At 37.6% G+C, this 21800-nt stretch overlaps 1 protein-coding gene across 26 annotated transcripts in view; it reads left to right on the forward strand.

The window, feature by feature from the left end:
* MAPK8IP3 (mitogen-activated protein kinase 8 interacting protein 3) overlaps nt 1–21800 on the forward strand; it is a 92817-nt gene that overhangs the window by 46989 nt on the left and 24028 nt on the right. For 9 of the 26 annotated variants that reach the window (XM_031945793.1, XM_031945809.1, XM_031945794.1 and 6 more), the window contains 9 exons: nt 8720–8731; nt 9832–9849; nt 11895–11952; nt 13030–13182; nt 14049–14130; nt 16611–16762; nt 18596–18652; nt 19092–19262; nt 20297–20423. In XM_031945793.1, the coding sequence (XP_031801653.1) occupies nt 8720–8731; nt 9832–9849; nt 11895–11952; nt 13030–13182; nt 14049–14130; nt 16611–16762; nt 18596–18652; nt 19092–19262; nt 20297–20423 (830 nt within the window). The remainder of the gene's footprint in view (nt 1–8719; nt 8732–9831; nt 9850–11894; nt 11953–13029; nt 13183–14048; nt 14131–16610; nt 16763–18595; nt 18653–19091; nt 19263–20296; nt 20424–21800) is intronic. The other 17 variants (XM_031945797.1, XM_031945811.1, XM_031945803.1 and 14 more) reach the window with 10 other exon arrangements.

The raw sequence follows: 21800 nt of genomic DNA on the forward strand, positions 1-21800 counted from the left end.
TACTTGGATTACCTGGGCCTGAAATTATAATTCTTTTTCCATCCAGGCAAGTGGGATTTCTTTTTATTTCATATGTTTAAACATTTATTCTTTTTTATTCTCAATAGTATTTAATTTTTTCAATTTCATGTAAAGTTAGTTTTCAACATTAATTTTTGTAAGATTTGAGTTCCAAATTTTTTCTCCCTCCCACCATTACCTCTCCCCTCCTTAAGACAACCTGCAATCTGATATAGATTATACATGTACAGTCGTTTTAAACATCTTTCCATATTTGTTATGTTGAAAGAAAAATCAAAGCAAAAGGAAAAAACCACAAGAAAGGAAAAAAAAAAACAAAACCCCCAGAAAGGTGAAAAGAGTGGGCTTTAATCTTCATTCATTCTCCATAGTTCTCCCTCTGGATGCAGATGGCATTTTCCATGCCAAGTGGAAATTTTCTTGGATCACTGTATTCCTAAGAAGAGCTGAGTATATCATAGTTGATCATTACATATTCTTGCATTTATTCTTTTAACAATCATTTTATCCCTTTTACCCAGACCACTACTGAACCAATTCCAAGGAAAACATAAAGGGAGGAGAAGGACCCTATGTGCAAAACTGTTTGTAATGACAAAGAATCAGAAAATGAGTAGTGGCCCATCAGTTGGGGAATGGCTGAATAAGTTATGGTATATGACAGTAATGGAATGTTGTTGTTCTATAAAAAATAATGAGAAAGCTGATTTTAGAAAGGCCTAGAAAGATTTACATGAATTGATGTGGAGTGAAACAAGCAGAACCCACAATGCATTGTATACAGTAACAGCAAATTGTGCCATGAGACTTGGTTCTTCTCAACAGTTCAATAATCCATGGCAATTCCAATAAAATTTGGATAGAAAACACCATCTGCCATGTTCATTTTTTTTTTCTTCTTTTGTGGTTTTCCCCTTTTGTCCTAATTTTTCTCTGCCAACATGATTCATAAAGAAATGTATGTTGAAAAATTAATATGCATGTATAATCAGAAAAAATAAAACAATTAAATTTAAGCAAGTTAAAAAAATATTTTATTATGAACAATTTGTATGTAAAGATCCTATTTAATATTAAATTGTATTTGTGTCATTTCAGATATCCCTCTCAGTTTTTAATTGCTTCATACATTTGTTTTCATTCATAAAACATAAATTACAGAACCTATTTTTGTTAGGAGAATTTGTCATCTGAGGTCATAGCAACTAGGCTTCATGAAAAAATTAGTCTCAGAGTAGACAAATAACAGATTTTAGCAATAAGATAATAATGATATTTTAGACTACTTCCAACTAAAGATATTTTATTAAAGTATTTACTGGACTTCAGTACATCATTTTGTTGACCCTGAGTTTGCTAAAGGGATACTTACTAGAGGACTATGAGCTCTAGCTCTGTACACTGCCAGAAAGGCTTTTGAGTTGAGGCACAATGGCAGACTGTATATCTATTGTAAAAGGATCTACCTAGCCAAGTTGGAAGACGACTTATCATAATTGTTTTGAAGTGATTATTTGGATGCAAAAATTTACAAAAACTTCTACTAAAGCTTAATGACTTTGTCAATAAAGAAAGAACCCAGATTGAAAAAATCTTGGAGTATTGAGTTCTAAGTAAGTTAATTTTTTTGGATGATGGCTGTTATTTTTAAATTCAAAGTTGTTCTTATTTATAATGTTATTATTGAACAATTGTTCTCTATTCCACTCTGTATCAGTTCACATAAATTTTTTCCACATTGCTCTGAACCCATCCCTTTTACAGTTCTTTTACTCCCCCACTTAATAGTATTTTATTTTTTCCAATTATATGTAAAGATCGTTTTCAGCATTCACTTTTATAAGAATTTGAGTCAAATTTTTCTTCCTCCTTTACTTTCCTCCCTCCTCACAAGATAGCAGGCAATTTGATATAGGTAAGACAAATAAAAATTATGTTAAACATATTTCCGTATTAGTCATATTGTGAAAGAAGCATCAGAACAATAGGAAAAACCATGAGAAAGGGTTGGATGGGGGAGAGTGAAAATAGTATACTTCTATCTGCATTCTGACTCAGTAGTTCTTTGTCTGGGTGTGGATAGCATTTTCCATCATGAGTCTTTTGAAATTGTCTTGGGATCACTGTATTGCTGAGAAGAGCAAAGTCTGTCATAATTGATCATCCCACAATGTTGTTGTTACTTTGTACAATGTTCTCCCAGTTCTGTCTGAGTATTTGTGTAAATCTTTCCAGGTTTTCTGAAATCCACCTGCTTGTTATTTCTTATTGCACAATGGCATTGTATTATATTTATATATTGAAACTTGTCTAGCCATTCCCCAATTAACAGGTATTCCTCAATTTCCAATTAATTGCTATCACAAAAAGAGTTGTTATGAATATTTTTATATGTGCAGGTTCTTTCCCCTTTTTAATGATCTCTTTGAGATACAAACCTAGCAGTAGTATTGCTTGATCACAATTTTATTGCTCATTGGATATAATTTTTGGATATTATTATTAAGCACTTTACCTGAACTTTAGTCTTTTGTCTTTCTACCATTTTACACAATTAAGTTAACAAAACTACGAAACCAAACTGCAATGTATCTGTTTCTCTGATTTGTCTTGACTCATGGTATGGAGCCCTTCTGTCCTTTTCTACGTTTCTTTTGTTGTTCTTATCCTCTTTCCTCTTATTACCAGAGCCATCTCTTTTTTTTTCTGATGCATTCTGATGCATTGAAATATGGAGAGTATCCTCTCTAAGGTGCTGGTTCCCGCTTCACTTTATTCTAATAACACTTCCTTAAACCTTCTTTCCTCTAAAACGAACTGAATAGTACTTTGATGTAGGAGAAGGATTTCTTTTGGCAAATTCCCTGAAATGACATGTTTTGTTTATTCCTTGTGTTATAATTACTGTCTCTTTTTCTTTATTTTGTTACATGATCAATCGTTACTTCATATCTATAAAACATAGAAAAGAAAAAGAAAAAAGAAAAGGCTCTGGGAACCGTAGACAGTGAGTGCTACTTTCTTTAAAGTTATGTCAAAATCTAAAAAAAAAAGTGATGTTACTGAATATTTCAGCTAACATAACTGTTGTGAGAAAAGCAGCCTTATTTCAATGAAATACAAATGAGAATAACTTGTGGATAGGATTTCCATTATTTTTCATACATCTTTTTAAAAAATTTAATTATTTTTTAAATGACTTCATGAGATTAATTCAGACTTTTAAAATAATTGAGTCACCCTAGGATTGTAGGGAATTTTCTTAGGGATAGGGAAGGATAAGAAGCACGATAGGAAGCTATCCAGTGAGGAAAATTTTCTACTATTGCCTTCTATGTATAGTTTTAGTTATCAAAAATACCAAAGTTATATGACTTTTCCAAGGCCACACAGGCAGCATGTATCAGATACATATATTAGCATGTATCAAAAATGAGATCTGAGGCATTCCTGGCTTTGATAGTAGTTCTCTCTCTACTAAGCCATGCTGCCTCTGTTACAGAGACAGGAAGTAAGGGGTGGGGAAAGCAGATATAAACCTGGAGATTAAATCCTCAGGGATCAGTGCTAGAATCAGTCTTCCTTAGGATTTTTAATTTTTATAAATGGACTGAAACAGAAAATGCTAGGGATACCTTCAAACCTTCAAGTAACATTAGGCTTTTTGGATTAAGTGAAATGTCCTGCTGATGAGGTTCTGGAAAAACATGTGACCCCTAAGTAAACCCCATTTCACAGGTAAACTTGGACTTGGCATTAAATCTTGACCATCCCATGGTAGCCCAAAGCACTAGAAAATGTTGGGCTGTGTCTAAGTGGTGGTACATTGAGAGCAGAGGCTGAGTCCCTAGTAGTTTATAGGTAGGTATATTTCAAAAGTTTCCAAAAACTCTTGCCTGCCACTTTCTTGAGCTTTACTTGTCTTACCTTTGTCTTTTTCTCTGTTCCTGCTTCTAGTCTGTCCTCATAAGGCCTCAGGATTGATCTTTTTACACCTTTGTTTTAAGGTTCTGAAATATGTAGTCTTTAACAAGCTTATAGTGTCCCTGTGACAACTGGTTTGCTTTATTACTCCAATACTCTTCTCCCTCCCTGATTTCTCAGGCCCTGTGAGCTTGTTTGCTGTGCTTCTGGAATAACTATAACTAGAAATGACTGACTTGTTAGAGGCCAGGTTGTGCCAGTGAAGGAGCATCCCCACTGATCTCAATAGCAGCCAAGTTGGCATCTTCTTTTACCTTACATAAATGAGCCTTCCTCAAGGAATTGTCTCAGCAGTCTTGACTAATTTCTTGTCCAAATACAGTTACAACTGAAGTTTTGCCTTTGACCAAATAAGAGGTGAGGGTCTTGCTCTTATCTGGAAGATAATATTCATTATTACATACAGGTCATGCTGGCAGATGTCAAAGCTTTAGCAAATTTTTGAAGCCCTAGCATAGGACAGGACTTCACCAGCAAATTGGTCAAGTACAGAAGAAGCAAAGTGCAATGGTAGAATGTATTAGCACCTTCAGGATGGTAAGGTAAAGAACTCTATTCAAGATTTAATATGCAGTGGCCTTCCCGGATATCTTAATAGAGCTTTGACATAAAGATTACTCTCTCTGATTCTTCCCCAGGCCATGTACCTTGTGTACCTAAGTTACAAGCAGCTTCTAGACAAGGTCCAGAAAAGTCAATACAAAGTATACTCTCTTAAGTAAATCTTACCCAACTGAATTACACCAGGAGACAGAATTGTTGGTCATAAAAATGTATATTCAAGTCTTAATTAACACCTGATCATTAGAAACTGATGAATATCTCCAACTGGCTAAAAAACCTAAGCTAGTGATAAGCTTTAGCTTTCAATTCAGTTCTCTCCCATGAAATAGTGCATGGCTGTGGAATGTCACTGCTGAAGAAGATTTCCTCTTCCTTTTTCCACTATTCATCAAAGGGACTTGGTGGCCAGCTTGTTTTAGCTGATAGGAAACATCTGCTGGCAACAGGATGTATCCAGCACCAAATGCCCTTAAGGGAATCTCTCTCTTTTGGAAATTTTCTAAATCCATGACCTCCCTGATCACATCATTTGAAATTACTTAGTTTATCTCACCCTTTTGAACCATATTTTCCTGTTTCAATAAACTGGAACTCCTTGAGAGTAGAGACTTTTTTGTTGTTAGTGGTGGTGTGTTAGTTTGGTTTTTTGGTCTTTCTTTGTATCCCTAGTTTTTAACATACTACCTGTCAATTGTTTGCAGACTAAATTAACAGGCCTAAGTACACAGTACACTAATCCTTCAATATGAGATCTTTAGACTATAGACCTTTGAATTGTGTGTGTCTATAGATTTCATACTATCTGGAAACAATCATTTAACAGGTATTTATTAAGTACCTTTTATAGTCTCTAGATATTCAAGTAAAACAAATGAAATAGCCCCCTCCGACAATGAACTTACATTCTAGTGAGAGACAGCAATTACATATAAAAATAAATATATACAGTTTAAATAGAAAAAAATATGAAAGTTAAATATATAGTGGTATGGGAGGAGATGCTAGTTGTTGGGAGGAACAAGAAAGACTTTATAAAATATGGTGCCTGAGCTGCATCTGAAAGGAAGAGAGGCATTCTGTGAAATAGAAGTAAGAAGAGGGTTTCTGTAAGAGTACAGTTTAGGTTCATTATTGGGATGAAACACACACACACTGGTAGGTCATTCAATAGTTAACAAAAGGAAGATTATTTAGCTATAACATAGATGATCAAAAAAGAGTAAATAGCGCTTAGCTCACATAGATTGAGTTCTCCCTTGCCTCCTTAAGTAATATGACTACTCAGTAGGGCAGTGATTCATATGGCCTCCTTCAAGGCTGAAGGGGCTTGATTCTGCATAGCTAGGATTTTTTATGCCCTTAGGTGACCAGAAAGACAAGCTTGTCTGGCCAGAAGCTACTAGAAACCTGGGTCAGTAGATAAAAGGTTTAATTAAGCCTTTGCCACAGGGACCAATTAGCCTCAAAGAAAATCTTATTGCCTTCATGAGAAAAACTCTTGTGACTAGGAAAGAATCTTGTCCAACAGTGATTCCATTACAGAGGAAATATACTCTAGGCATGGGTGACAAGGTTGCCAAGACCTTGGGATCAGGTTGTATGATGCTTTAAAAGCTAAACAGAAAGACATTATATTTGATCATAGAGGCCATAGGATTGGATGAATTGGGGAATTACATAGTCAGATCTGTATTTAAAGAAAATTACATTGATAACAGTGTCTAAAATGGACTGGAATGTTGAAAGACTTGAGGTAAGGAGACCAATTAGGAGACTGTTGTGAGATGTGATGAAGGCCTGAATTGTAGTGGAAGCTATGTGAGTAGAAAGAAGGACTTGAATTTGAGAGATGTTATGGAGGCAGTAATGACAAGAGTTGGTAACTGACTGGATGTGGGATAAGGAGCTAGTAGTCCAGGATAATGCTAAGATTATAAACCTGAGATATATTAGAAGGATAATTGTATTTTTGACAAAAATAAGGAAGTATTTTTAGGTACTTTGATTTTCACATATTCCTCTAACGATGAAGAAATGAAACACTAACTAGTCACCCAAGCAGTCCATGTTATTCATGATATTTTTAGTTGCCTGCTCTCCATAGGTGCTATGGGGAGAGAGAAAAGAAAGAGAAGGCATGACTTCTACTTGTTATAGTCTTACATCTTGTAGTGAGGAGATAAAAATATCCATATGAAAGGATTGAACTTGTGCAGAGTATTCTGTCAGTCAGTATACAGTATAATATAGTACCATTTGAATGCATAAGTACTTAGAGTATTCACATGATTAGATTAGAGTTGGGGAAAACCTTTGTGAAGAGTCAGTTTTTTAAGGCAGGTTGAAGGTCTACCTTCAATCTGTCATTTTTCATTCTATTATGTTATTTGAAATTGGCATAGAGTGGTATTTGCTATGGGCACTATATTCTTCAGCAATTATTTTTTCATAGTACACACCAAACCTGGATATGATAATTCCTCCTTTATTCTAGGGCTAGCTAGATAAAATAATGAAAGACTTCAAAATTGCTGTCTCGGAGCAACCTGAACATCATAGGGGATGGAAGAGAATAGATTCTGGGAATTAAAGAGAATGAACAAAAGCCAGGGCAATCAGATACTGCTGAAACATTTTTATGTATTCCTTAATAAAGCTAAAATAGAAGATTCTAGACCTTTGAGTTTCTTAAACATGCATATATTGCTTTTTCTAGCCTTTTGACTGTCGCTTGCCTGTCATTTAGAATATATTGACATTCCTCCAAAGTAAATCTTATCTGATACACTGCTAAATGAGATAATAAGGACACATATAAAGTATTGTGAGAAGCATTGTGGGAGCTCAGGAAAAGTCAAAATCACTTGTGACTGAAGGAATTGATAACTGATTTAATCTGGGCTTTGAAGAAAGAGTTGGAATTGAGCAGGCAAAACCAAAGGATGGTGCATTCTAGTAGAAGAGAGATCACTGATCACCTGAGACTTCATTTTAAGGTTTTTAATCAAGCCTTCCCATAGAAGCAACCTTTCCCTCTTCATTGTGGGAAAATGCCGAGATCTTTAATTATATTTTTTCATTTCTTTTGAACCTAATTGTGCAAAGAAAAATGTAAGCAGTAACACCAAACTCTTATCTCCCATATAGCCTTTTTTTCAGCACTACATGGAGATTGGTTCAATCTCTTAAAATTCTTTCCAGTCCTAAAATTCTAGATTTCTTATTCCCCCTCCCAGATTAGTACTTATATCACGTACTACTCTTACCTCCATATCCCTCAACTATTGCTTTCCCTCTCTTCCTTTGCTTAGACCTGGGGGGGGGGGGGATAAAGTATTGTGAGAAGGGGGGGGGGATTGTTAGCAAGTGTGAGGTAGGAATTTCTCTTCTATTTCTTGAATTCTTTATATTTCAAAATGAAGAAGTGGACTAACAGATATTATTGGTAAGTTAACTGATTTTTCATCCTAATAAAGATGATAGATGTGGAGTTTGAAGATGCATTAGCTAGCAATCATCTATTCCAGCCTCATTTTACATATAAGGAAACTGAGGCCTAGAAAGGTGAAGGGATTTCCCTCAGATCAGAGAGGTGGCAGAGGTAGCCTTTGGACCCTCCAGTGCTCTTTCCACTGCATTAAGCTGCTTCTCAGCCTTTCAGAAGACCCTAAAAGTATGACAGTACTTCATGAAAAAACTGCCTCCCAGAACTTGGCACAGGTCACTGAGAGAACATATTTAGTTGTCCACAAAACCAACTTGGAGTACCCTTCATATATGGTTGGATGAAACCAGAGAGAAGTGGGAGAAGGCCTTCTTGGGCAAAATAAAGTGGAGTGAGAAACTGAGCACTTCACTTCCTCTGTTGGTATTTGAAAACCTTGCTTCTGGGTCATTGAAGTCATTTAGCTCTTGATTTCCCTGTGAGGACTTTACCTTTGTATTTCTGCCCCTGGATAGTCTTCTGCCACCAAGATAGACTAGACAGTCTTTTTCCTTATTCTTCATACCCTTTACCATTGAAATGGCTGAGTCATTGTTAATTTTTCTTTAACAAAAACTTTATTTTGTTGGTTTCAGTCACCGATTGACCTTTTTGTCACTTCCTTTTCCCCTTGTCTCTCTGTGCTTCGCTGGACATGGCCCATAGGGGAGTTCTCAGGTGTGTATCTCTCTTGTTCAGTATCCTTGTTTATTTTGGGTTCCTTTTTCCCACTTGTTGAATTTAGATGGAATGATATGGTATACACATGTGATACTCCCCTGCTGTTTCCAAACACCTGTTGGGGCCTTTGTCCCACCTCTCCTTGCTTTTTGTTCACCTTCCAATAGCTTAGTAAGCTTTCTTGGTTTGCTCTCCCAGTCCATTGGTAATATTCCTTAGGTTTAACCTGATCTACTATGTTAATTATCTCTCCTTTTAAGAGAGAATTTCCCTATTTAGACTAATAATCTGTTGATAATAGGATATATCTTATTTATATGCATTAAACAGCAAAAAAAAATTTTTGAAAGTTCACCCAGTTTCCTGAACTCCTCACTTAACTTAGATTAGGGAACTCTCTCAGAAGGCAAACAGTAATAAAAGTAGTCAGGCTTTAGGAGGATCATGGGCCCTGCCTGTGGTTTCCTACAACATGGTTACTTACCCAGACTTTTTAGGAGTCCTTCTTCCCTGCTTTTCTGCTCTAGTCCAGATCATTCTTTGCTTTGTTAGCAGGAAGATGCCATCTCCTTGCTTTCCTCCAAAGAAATCCTGGGCTTCCAAACTCTAGCCAAAAAATACTAACAACTAAACTCGTACCTTTTGCATGTACATCTCTCCCTGGTTCAGAATTGTTTCTTTATCTAAAAATGGCCTGAGCAGCCTGGAAATTTTGATATACTATAACCCATTAATTTCATGTCTAATTCACCCTCTGACCTTTCCCTGTTTCACATGTGCCTTGTAGTCTTTGGTATTGTGAAGAAGGGAATAAATGTCTTAAATTCTTGCTAAATCTCAAAAATCAGCACCTTGACATATCAGGCGTAAGGATCTAACACTCCCCTCCCCTATCCTGTTTTTCTCCTCTCCTTCCCATCCCCTCCTCTATGATCCTTTTCCAAAATGAAGTAACTCATGAGCATTGTGACTCACTGCTCAGTTTTCTATTTATGATGGATGTTTAATGGCTGCTTTTTTTTCTTCCTTCCTTTCTTTCCCTTTCTTCCTCCCCATTACCCCAACTCCTTCCTTTGGGATTGGGACGGCTCTCATAGTGCGGGATGATTTTTTTGGTAAGGCAAAGGCCATATTTAAGTGTATGTTTTTTCCAGTTTCTGGCTTTTCCTCTTCACCCAACATCTTGTCATGCTCCATTGGGTTTTGTCGTTTGGGTTTTGCATGGAAACGGTGTAGCAGTGGTGGTGGCGGGGCCTTTGGGGAGATAGTCTGCAGCCTGGGCTCCACGACTTTGGCATGGGGTTCTTTCCCCATGTGCGTGTCTGCTCTGTGTTCTGTTTTTCTCCTGGGCAGGCCTAGAACAGGCTATCCAGAGCAGCCTCTTCTCCAGACTATCTCTCCCCTTTGCCTTATTTTTCATAATGGCTGAGGCAGTCTCTGTAGGCTCCCCACCCTGACTCTCCTTCATATCTCCTGACGACTCTGTATCAAACTGTTTATTTATCTTTGAGTGAGGCTGGATGGGGCAGGGCATTTCAAGTCTTCTGCTAAGAGGAGACCTGATCTAAAGTTCTCTGAACCTTCACTAACTCAGGAAAATGCCCTGCTCTTATAAGCTCTCACTCAGTACTTTTGAATACTGAGGGCTGGGGCCTGCTCTTTGTTTTGAAAAGACAGAGGCAATGCCATTACTTTCATGGCAGAGGAGGTCAGAATGGAGATACCAGGGACTTTCAAATATAAAGCATTTTTTAAATTCGTATTTTTCCCCCCCTCTTTTGGATGGGGTTGGAGAAGTGGAGGGAAGTGGCTAGAAGGACTGAGGCTGAAACAAGGTGTTTTTTCTTTTTCCTATGCAGTCTGGATTTGGTTATTCCACTGTTCTTTCCTAGAGAATTGGTTTTAGTACATTTATTTTGTGCTGCCGTCAAATGCGTCCAGGATTAGGAACCCACAGTCTTGTTTTAGTCTCTGGTCCTGAAGAGCTCAAGTCTTTCATACCACCTGGTGGAGAAGACCACAAGCAGTCCCACCTCTAGTCCCGTCCTTTTTCTAGGGACTGTGCAGGAGAGATCTCACCCTCCTCCCTTCCTGCCATCCCCATCTCCTTTTTTTAGACTCTATCTAAAAGGCTATAGTCCCTGCACTGTTGTAGGATTGTGTCTTCCCCTTTTCCTCTGGTCTGGGGGTGAGCACACACTCTGCAGTGTCAAGGCAATCTATTGAAATTCAGTAGCATTTTTTCTTTATTTTTTCCCCCCTCATAGCTTGGGCTGCTTCTAGCCAGTCTGGAGAGCTGCATTGGCCATCCCTTGTCCATCCCATCTCCTGGGGAAGGGTTCTTTGTTAAGTGCTGTGTTGTCCTCTCTATTCTCTTGTTACCATAGCACCAACTTCCATACTCTTGGGGAACTGGGGACATTTTTGTGCTTGTTCATTAAAAATTTAAATTTTAAAAAAGCTTCTATATGGGATAATGCCTATGAAACATGGGGTTGGGGCAGAGGCAGAGATTTAATTCAGGTTCAGTACCTGATCCCATCCAGCAGTCTCTGTTCTAACATAAATGTTTGTTTAAATCCAAACTGATAGATGCTACTCAGCTAGGATCCCATCTCCAATGGAATTTTTCCTTACTTCCCAGTGCTCTTTGGTATCCTCCCCTTCAAGGTCTCCTTCCTCAATACTTAGTATTTTATTTGAATTCTTTCAGTTATATTTCCAAAGTTGGAACCTCTTTTCAGAAGTTTAAGCTTTCTGATCAGAGGATCATGACTAAAAGGGATTACTCATTCTTCAGGAGTTCTGGTGTACATAGCCCTTATTAGAGATTCAGATTCTGAATCCTTAGGAAAATCTGTGGAAAGAATATTCAAAAAATTGAGTGGTTAGCCACAATATCTAGTCCCTAAAACAGGGAGGCTTCAAAAGGACACCCAGGAGGAAGAAATGCTAGTTACTGTTTCTCTATTGAAGTTTGCTCCAAGTATCCTTCCTTACCAGTGGGTGATACATTTGAATCTTTCTTTAAAGGACATTCTGAAAACAGCCAAACAGTGGCTGTCCCCTGGGAATGGGATTTACAAGTAAATATTCTTTTTTTTTTCTACTAAAAAGTCATGACTAGGCATGGTTGAAATTTCCTTACTTTTTGTTACAGGAATGGGCAAAGAAGTAGGAAATCTATTACTGGAGAATTCACAACTCCTGGAGACCAAGTAAGAGAATAATGCGCCTTTTTAAATCTCTTTTTGCTGTTCTAGACTATTTCAGTAATTCTCTCCCCAGGACCTGGGATTCCTCCTCAGTCCTGCCCCATCTTAAAAACAGCCAACTGCTGATCCTGGGAGTGGGTGACATTTTATTTATTCTGTTCCTGCATAGTTTGTGGCCCATTTTAAACTTTTAGATTCAGCTAACCTTTAGTGATGTTCCTTGTTGTCTTTGTTTAAGGAGTTTAGATATGAGCTTCATATATTATTTCTTTAGCTTGACCACTGATTCTGATTCATCCAGTTGATTTCTGGGGCTCCTTTAGCTGCAAAAGTAACTGGCCTTTCTATGAAGCTTTTATGTACTCTAGAAATATCTGTAGTCTCACGTAATTTTTTTATATTGTTGCTTTTTTGTTTGTTTGTTTGGAAGTAACATGTAGAATTTATTACATACTTTTTTTTTTTTTTGAGCAAGCTGTGTAAAATGGAAGCAATTTCATACAGAATTATTTTTCTCTTCTGCTGTGTTTATTAAAATGTTCTTTTTTAAACTATCTTAATGCTTATAAGTCTTGTCATCTGTATTATCCCATTGTTTTTGATTTTGAATAGGAGCAAAAACGACATTGAGTGTCTGTGAAAACATTTTGTGGGAACATAAAATCTGTAAAAAAATAAGCATTGGGATCTTTAGGAATAAATTTGAGAACAAAAAGAATTTTTGTGAATTTTTAACCTGAGAAACTTAAACCATTATTAGGAGCCAATTGGATTTTTAAGGCTTCATTCAGATTGATACATCAAGTTATGAAAGAGTAGATAGACTATTGCTCTCCTCCACACATATCTCCCAATAATTTTCAAAACCAACATTGTTGCATTTATTTTTAGGTTTAAATGTTTTTTTTTAATAACAACTTTTTATTTTCAAAATACATACAAAGATAGTTTTCAACCTTCACCCTTGCAAAACCTTGTGTTCCAAATTTTTCTCCCTCCCTTCCCTAGATAACAAGTAATCTAGTATAGGTTAAACAAGTGCAATTCTTCTAAACACAATTTTGTTGCTTTTTTAAAAAGAAATGCTTTGAATGTTGTGAAGAATGACCTGATTGCCAAGGTGGACCAGTTGTCTGGGGAACAGGAGGTGCTGAAGGGAGAATTGGAAGCCACAAAGCAGGCCAAAGCCAAAATGGAAACCAGAGTCAAGGAACTAGAAGAGGAGCTCAAACGGTAAGGGATGGCAGGGGTTAGCTGGTTGGGAGGAAATGTTTAAAGAGTCATCTGACAAGTACAGAAAGTACCTAGAGCCTTTGTCCATCATGACTTCTAATAATCCTATTTTATTAATTTGTTTAAAGAGAAAATGGAGAGGGTGCCACCTTTCCACTTCCCAGGACCTTTCAATTCTCTTGTTCCTCATACCTCAACTCCTTGCCATGTCATTGGTACCCTCTTGAACAGCTCTTAGCATGGGGCTGAGCATATAGCAGGTGCTCAGGGAGTTTTATTGACTCGACTGTGCCTGCCTTCTTTCATGCCTCTTTCCATATACCTTAGTATCTCTTACTTTCATCAGGTGTCACTTTATTCTCCTCAAGTCTGGGGAGAGGCCTGTATTTCTAAAGCTATTGATGTGGGCCTAGCTGAAGAGTTTTCTTCCCAGGCTCAATAATTCCTTGATTCCATTTTCTTTTCTTTTTCTAAATATATTTTTCAGTTCTTTCTGCTCTATTCCTCTTTTTTAGATGAGAGAGGATAAAAAGGGATCTCCAAGAATACACTGTATTGTTGATCTGTGGTGCCTTTTTCTCTCCTAGGATTTAAGGATACTGTATAGCATTTTGGGCGCTATACTAGGCCTTGATATTGTGACTTGCTCCCAAGCATTTCTATAGAAGCAACATTTCTTTGTGTCTCTTTTTTCTAAATTATTTCATTCCTATTCACCTCCCCTGAAAGTGTACCACAGTAGACCTTATACAATGATTAATTAGAAGTGGAGCTAACAATAATTCTTAGACCCCTTTTTCTACCAATCCTTCAAAATTGGTGTTCCAAACTTATCTACCACCTCTATGTGACTTTTCTCCCTCCAGAGTGAAGTCTGAGGCCATCATTGCACGACGTGAACCCAAAGAAGAGGTGGAGGATGTAAGCAGCTATCTCTGTACAGAATTGGTATATTTCATTATTAAAATGCTGGGGAATAGGGTGGTAATGGCTATGTTTGTTTTCTCCATACATTTGTCCTTCCATTGGCTCTCTCCATCTCCTCACCTGCTTCCTCTTCTAATGTCTATATCAAATCCTCAATCTCTATAGTGTTTCTTGCCAAATGCCACAATGACTTTCTGACTGAAGCTAAAACCTTGATTTGGATTATGTCTCAAAACATGATTTTCTTGCTTTTCAAAAACTGGGCAAATTTAAGAACTATATATTTCCCCCTTTAGCCACTATGCCACATCATACTGACAGGTGATGTAGTTTTCAATGTAATTTTATATCGCACCATTAAGTAAGCAAGAATATTGATGTGGGCCACACTCTGTAACTTCATAAGCTTTGGGCCCAGTAGTGTGTTTGCTGAAACACTAACAGATGTTCTCCTCTGCTACCCTAGAAGCTTCACTTTTCTTTCATTCCCAGCTAAGGAGTTTGTTCTCAATATTAGAGCAACTTTAGTTCCCTAGGTGTTGTTAGGGTCTTCATTCCTCCCTGTAAAAAGGCCCAGAGACTATGGCCCTTCCATGAAATAATTCTTAAGATCCCAATTCTATCAGTAGATGTTTAGGCTTGGAGGACTATGACTTAAAAAGCAATATCATCTCATTTTCCAGATTGAATATTAATTGACCTCATCAAAGACCTTCCCTTTTAGACACATTCTCTTCCACAAAGTGAAATTGCTGAACTGACGAAAATAGTAATTACCTGGGAGAAAACTAGGCGTGCACGGCCTGACTGGGCCTTAGGATTGAAAGGGGGATGAGTCTCTTTTGTTATTTGCAAAACTTAATTTTTTAATATTTTAAAATAATTTAATATTTTCCCCCAATTACATTTAAAACATTTTTATATGTTTTTAAAATTTTCGAGTCCCAGATTCTCTACCTTATCCTCAGCCCCAGCCCCTACTAAGAAACCACATGTGAAGTTCCTGTGTAATTTGTTTTTTGCTACAGTTTAGTAGTTTGAAAATGAAAAGGGGAAATTAAGGTTCACTAAAGCTCATTGCCAGATGCAGTTTCTTTTAATTAAATGGAATCTTCTTTGCCCTGGGACTTTTGGGACTTTGCCATTTATTGATCTTCATATGTGGCTTCGTTTTCCTTTTCTAGTTCTGTGAGAAGGAGTAACCCTAGTTGTAATGTCCAGGCTAGCTTTCTAGTCTGAGATTGAGCTTGAGCACACACTCTCACTCGAGTCTGCTTATTTCAAATCCTCTCAGTCCTCTCAGCCTTTATATACTTTAGTACAATTACATCACTACAGCACCATACATTGTGTCAACTATAGAACCATACCATACATTACCATACTAAGTACTAAATATTAAACTAATAGTGTATGCTGTAAACTTGAGAACCATCATCTCATCAATCACACTTATTAAACACCGTGTTGTAAGTATACACCCTATTGTTTCAAGTATACTTTTCCAGAGTTCTGACCCTCTACTCCTAGTTATTGGGTAAAGTAATTGCAAACCAGTAATTGCAAATCCTTTGGTAGAAGTAACCATCCTAGATAGAGACATTTTAGGTCCCCTTCCCTGATTTGGCAGCAGAATTAGTGAAGAAATCCAGTGCAGCAACAAAATCAGACATAGTTAAGTGCCTGCATAACACTTGGGCTGCAGAAAGCATAACTAAAATGCCCTGCTGTGCAGTTTGTCTGTTTTCATTGACAATCACTTTTTTTCCTTTCCTAGCCAATGTCTTAGAATGAAGAATGCAGGACATAAAGTTCCTTGTCCACATAAATGAGTACTATTATTTTTCTTTATTACCTTAATCTTACCTAGACCCTACAATGAATCCCTACAAGAACTAAATCTACAACTTTACCTAAAGTGCCTTTATTATTTTTTTTTTTAAACATCTCCTAACTAAATTTCCTGCTTGGAACTTTTTTGGATCTGAGCTTTTCACAACAGTTTGAAGAAAAGATACCCATTTTGTATGATAGAATTTAAAATGGAAGGGACCTTAAAGGTCATCTACACTGACTCATAATTGAGGAGGAATGCCCTCTATGATATCTACAGTAAATAGTCACCCAGCCTCTGTTCAAAGACTTAATTGGTCTCCATTTTCCATTTCTTTAGGGACCAAAGCTTGATAATGAAAAAATGAACTTGGTTCTTAGAATTCCTATCCCTTTCCATTTTCTGGTATTCTTATTTTTAATTCCCTCCTCTTGTCCAATGAATTAGTTCATTGTGCTTGAGATCTGCAGGATAGCTGCCTTGGGTTTAAGTTTTTCCCTGACAATCTAATTCTTGCCTTATGCACTGTGGCCAATGGTATGGTGGCTAGAGAAGCTGTAGCGTTAACAAAGGTAGAGCACAAACTAGGAAGAAACTAACAATTATTTATGAATTCCTATGTTTCTATACTAACTTCAACTCCTTCCCTCTCTCATTGGCTGAACAGCAGTGCTCCTCCCCTCTGCAGGACAACATTCCCATTGCCCAGCGTCGCCGCTTCACCCGTGTAGAGATGGCCCGTGTCCTTATGGAACGGAATCAGTATAAGGAAAGGCTGATGGAACTTCAGGAAGCTGTAAGGTGGACAGAGATGATCAGGTAAGTCAATGAACCTAAGACATTGCTAAAAATAGGATATTCTGTCCAGAAATGAACAAAGACTATCGACTCTTCATTTATCTTTTCACAGCTCTCCATCTTCCTCCTTCCTTCCCATCCATATTTCTTTGTTCACTTTGATCTTAAGGTGCTTATAATGATAGATCTTGGGTACTTAGAACTTGTTTACTCTCTCCATATTGTGTCATATGGATTTTTCAGACGCTGAGACTGTGTCCTGTTTTTATTACCACTATCATTTAGTACCTAGTGAAATAAAATACTTTGGCTTTAGGAAGCCTTTACTAATGAGTGATAGAATTGGATCATAAAATTAGTTTAATTCTTGCCTTTTGTCTTTCCTTCCCTTACATGCTGTACTTGAAGATAGGCTACATTGATTGGGAACCTAGAAAGATCACGGCTGTGGCTTTGTGTTGGACCCAAATCCTTAGAAGTCTTAGAAAGAGTTGATTTTCTGTCTTCATTTCTCTTTTGATGTTGGGCTTTGGGCTGGATCTACATAAAGAATCTTCTTTACTTTGAGCACTTCAGTAAAAGAGAAAATTCCTTTCCTTGAGACTGGCTGATCCAAAAGCTCTGATATGTTGTGATAAGACCTTTAATTTTGCTATCTTATTTGGTCTAAGGTATAAATCACTGTAGCAGTAGACATTCCAGAGGCAGTTTGGGGAAGGCCTTAAGATTTGCATGAAATAAATTGAGCGGCGAGATCTCTCTTATATAGATGGAGAAAGATCCCAGATCTTACCTGGAAACACCATACTCTAGAATTTTTCCCTTATGAGTTTGCTAAAGCTGCTGCTTTGTGTGTGTGTGTGTAGGTGAATTAGGGGGGAGGAGAGGTTGCAGTTGTAGTTAAATGACTTGCCCAGGATCACACAGCTGGTATATATCTTGAGTCTGGATTTGAATTCAGAAGATGAGTTTTCCTGGCTCCAGGCTTAGCACTTTATCCACCATATCACCAGCTGCCTCTCTCTAGAGATGGATAGAATTTTTTTTATCATGGATCCTTTGAAACTGTTGTGGAACATTGAATTTTTAAAACTTTTATTATTATTATTATTATTATAATCACTTTTTATTGACAGAACCCATGCCAGGGTAATTTTTTTACAACATTATCCCTTGCACTCACTTCTGGTGGAACATTGAATTGATCAAAGTAGCTAAGTGTTTCATGGTTGATCATCATACAGCATTGCTATTACTGTGTACAGTCTTCTACTTCTGCTCACTTTACATCAGTGAGATAAATCGTCCTTGGGTTCTCGTTGATGCTAAGAGTTTGAGATTTGATGTCCTACTTATTTGTCTACTGCTCTCAGAGCTGCCTCAGAGGATGCAGCATAGTGATGAACGCATGTATAAAATCAGGAAACCTAAAATGTAGTCTTTGATCTGCTGTTAATCAATCTGTAAACATTAATGCTTTAATGAAGTTTTCTATAGTTGCTACAGCTATTTCACAGTTTCCTCTTCAGTATCTGGATCCATTGTGTCATTGATTGGGAATCAGGCTGAATTACAATCCATAAAAGCTCTTCTGTCTGCATTATCTTATTCCCAAGGCTTCCCCACTTCCTGAATTAGTACTTAATTAAACTCTGAAATAGGAACAAGCAGAGGATAGAAAATAGTGAAGGAATAACTCCTACTCTGCAGAAGTTTATAGGCTTCACTGAAACATACTTTTACTTCATCCTGCTGTGGCTTTTTGTAGCCAGAGGTGAAATTAGTGAAAGAAATAGAGTTATCTTTTAATTTTGATAAATACTAAATATGAATTGTTCTGACTTCTCTTTATAGAGCATCCCGAGAACACCCATCTGTTCAGGAAAAGAAGAAATCAACCATCTGGCAATTGTGAGTCCTTGGGGGCACAAAGCAATGCAGTATAAATGGAATGAGCTTTCATGGCAGCCAGGAAACCTAGGTTCCTGGCTAATGTTGCATTACTACTTTGGACAGGTCACTTTCCTTCACCCGACTTTAGTTTCATTTGTAAAAAGGAGCTCAACTTCCAAGTTATTCTAGCTAGAAAATTCTAAGACTTTTATTGGATTACTTGCTGTCTAGGGAAAGGAGTGGTGGGAGGAAGGGAGGGAGGAAAAAAAATTTGAAATACAAGGTTTTGCAAGGGTGAATATTGAAAACTAACTATGCGTGTGTTTTGAAAATAAAAAGTTTTATAAAAAATAAAAATATATATATTTTTAAAAACTATGAGAAATAGGTAATATGAATTTTGATACTAACATTTTCCCCCATCCCTGTCTTACCTGCCCCATAATTCTATTTGTAGCTTCAGCCGCCTCTTCAGCTCTTCCTCCAGCCCACCTCCTGCAAAGAGGTCCTATCCATCAGTAAACATCCACTACAAGTCACCCACCACAGCTGGATTCAGCCAGCGCCGCAGCCATACCATGTGCCAGATCTCAGCTGGCAGCCGTACCTTGGAATTTTTCCCTGATGAGTGAGTTTACTTTTTGACAACTTCAATTCCATCATTCTCTTTTAGATGGCTAAGAAGAGAAGGAATATTCCACTACCCCTTTCTTTCTCTTTGATATCAAGAAGTCGAGCATCGGTATCTTAAATATTTGTCCACCTCTTTATGGGACTACCTTGGGAAAAGCTGTACAATCTAATTCTGGAGATTTGTGTTCTCATCCTGATTCTCTAGCAATCAGTTGATCAATCTTAAATACCTACTATATGGCAAGCACTATTAGATGTCAGGAAATACAAAGACAAAGGTGAATTAGTTTCTGCACTTGGGGAAGACAAATACACATCTAAGTACACATATATACAAAGTCTATACAAAAATATGAGGTAATTGAGTAAATAAGAGCATCCAGCTAGAGGAGGATAAACTGTATTGTTTTGTTGTTTGTCTAGACTTAAGAAAGTGATGGAGAAAATGTTAATGTATCATGCCTGTATTTTCCCACTGAAAGCCAATTGTTAAACATTTTCCAACACACTCCCTTGTGGGCCCAACCTTTAGGAGACAGTTTCAAACTTGGTGATCTTAACAACTGAGTGTGATCTGTAGAATGACCTATTTTGTGTATTGAGCCAGATATCAGAAGGCTTTCAGAAAGTAGAGCACTTGAATTTCAGTACTTGATTAGGAACCAGAGCAGGGGCTCTGGGCTGTAGTTTTCAACTCCACCTCTGACATGAGATTTCTGCACTCTCACCTCAATAAACCTCAGTCCATCCTCTTCCATTCAGAAGAGTGAGCCCTTCCAGAGGAGTACTGAGAATTTTTAGGCCATATTTTTACACAAGACAGAATACCATGTTAATACCAAAGCATCAAGCCATTCCTTCCCCTGTTGCCCACTCTCAAATGACTCCCAATTCAGGAATCTAAGCTTATCTCCACACTGGCTAATTTTAAATGGCCAATTCGTTCCTTTCCTTCAGACCTACTTCCCAACCCTCTGCCTATATTTCTAACAATAGATTGAGAAATAAAATTGTCACTTTTCTTCTCAGTGACTGCACATCCACAGCCCGAAGAGAACAAAAGCGTGAACAGTACCGACAAGTCCGAGAACATGTACGCAATGATGATGGGCGACTGCAGGCCTGTGGCTGGAGCCTTCCTGCCAAGTATAAGCAGGTAATCCTCATCCCCTTTCACCCATTACATATACCTTTTCCCAAATATCAATCTATACTCACTACAGACAATCACACCTACCCACCCACAATATGCTATATAAACAGTCAATTCTGGCTCTAGGGAGAGAAATGTCAGAAGCAGAATTCCTTCAAGTCCAAAATAACTTTATTATTTGACTGACTCTAGACTGGATTGGACATACAAAAGAAGCAATCAACTACTACTTTATCTGTTCTGCTTTGGAGATAACGAAAAATCAAAAAAGCCTATATTAGGGAGAATTCTTGGAAGATGGCTGGGTGGGTCAGAAAATTCCAGGCTCTTTAGATTTTTCCCACATACAAAACAAAATTGTTTCTTAGAGGGAACATAGACTGATGCTAAACAGTTAAGATTAAGGAATCTTTCTGGAACAGGGGAGAAGACCCAAAGAAAAACCACAGGATGAAGGTTTAATAAACACCTCCAGGTTAGCCCTTTTGTAACAATAAATTGGGAGCCTTGGAACTAGCTGGGCTTGAAGGTAGCCTCAACCCCAAAGAGAGGAACTTTTACCTCCCAGGCAACATCAGGGCTCGTCCCAGAAGATTGTAGGAACCTCATTAATTAAGGAATGCCAGGCTCAGCTGTGCTGCTGAAATGGGGGTCCTGGACAAGAAGGTAACAGTTGAAGCAGTGGGGCAAGGATGTTGTTATCTGAAGGCAGAAGGGTGAGTTCTTGGTTTGGGGTTTCAGGCCAGAAGGGAGAACTGAAGGAAGACCAAAAGACAGAGGCAGCATTTCCCTACCCCAGGACTAAAGATCATTACACTAACAAACTATTATTAAGGGAGGAAAAATACTGAGCACGCAAAGAAGAAAGAACCCAGCTATATAAAAAGTTACTATGGGAATAGAGAAGATTGGGGTTCATCTTCAGAGAGGACTCTCCTGCCCCAAAGGATAATTGTCTGTCCAGAAAGAATTTATAGAACTCAAAAAAGACTTCAAAAATTCAATGAGAGAGATTGAAGAAAAATTGGGGATGGGGCAAGGGGGGCGGGGGGGGAGGAGGAGGAGAGAACCATCTAAGAAAAATAAGAACATTATGAAAAGAAAGTCAACCACTAGAAAAGGAGATCCAGAATCTTAAAGAAGAAAAACCTAAAAGAATGATTAATCTTTGAAAATTAGAATTGCGCAAGAGTAAGCCAGTGAAGCTATAAGAAATAAAACGAAATGTAAAGAATGAAAACATAGAAAAGAATGTGAAACATCTTATAAGAAAAACAACAGACCTGGAAAACAGATCAAGAAAAAACAAGAATAATTAGACTATCTGGAAGCAGTGACCTAAAAAAGAACTTTAACATAATAATACAAGAAATAATGAAA

Source organism: Sarcophilus harrisii, chromosome 1, assembly GCF_902635505.1.
Source record: "Sarcophilus harrisii chromosome 1, mSarHar1.11, whole genome shotgun sequence".
Classification (NCBI taxonomy): domain Eukaryota; kingdom Metazoa; phylum Chordata; class Mammalia; order Dasyuromorphia; family Dasyuridae; genus Sarcophilus; species Sarcophilus harrisii.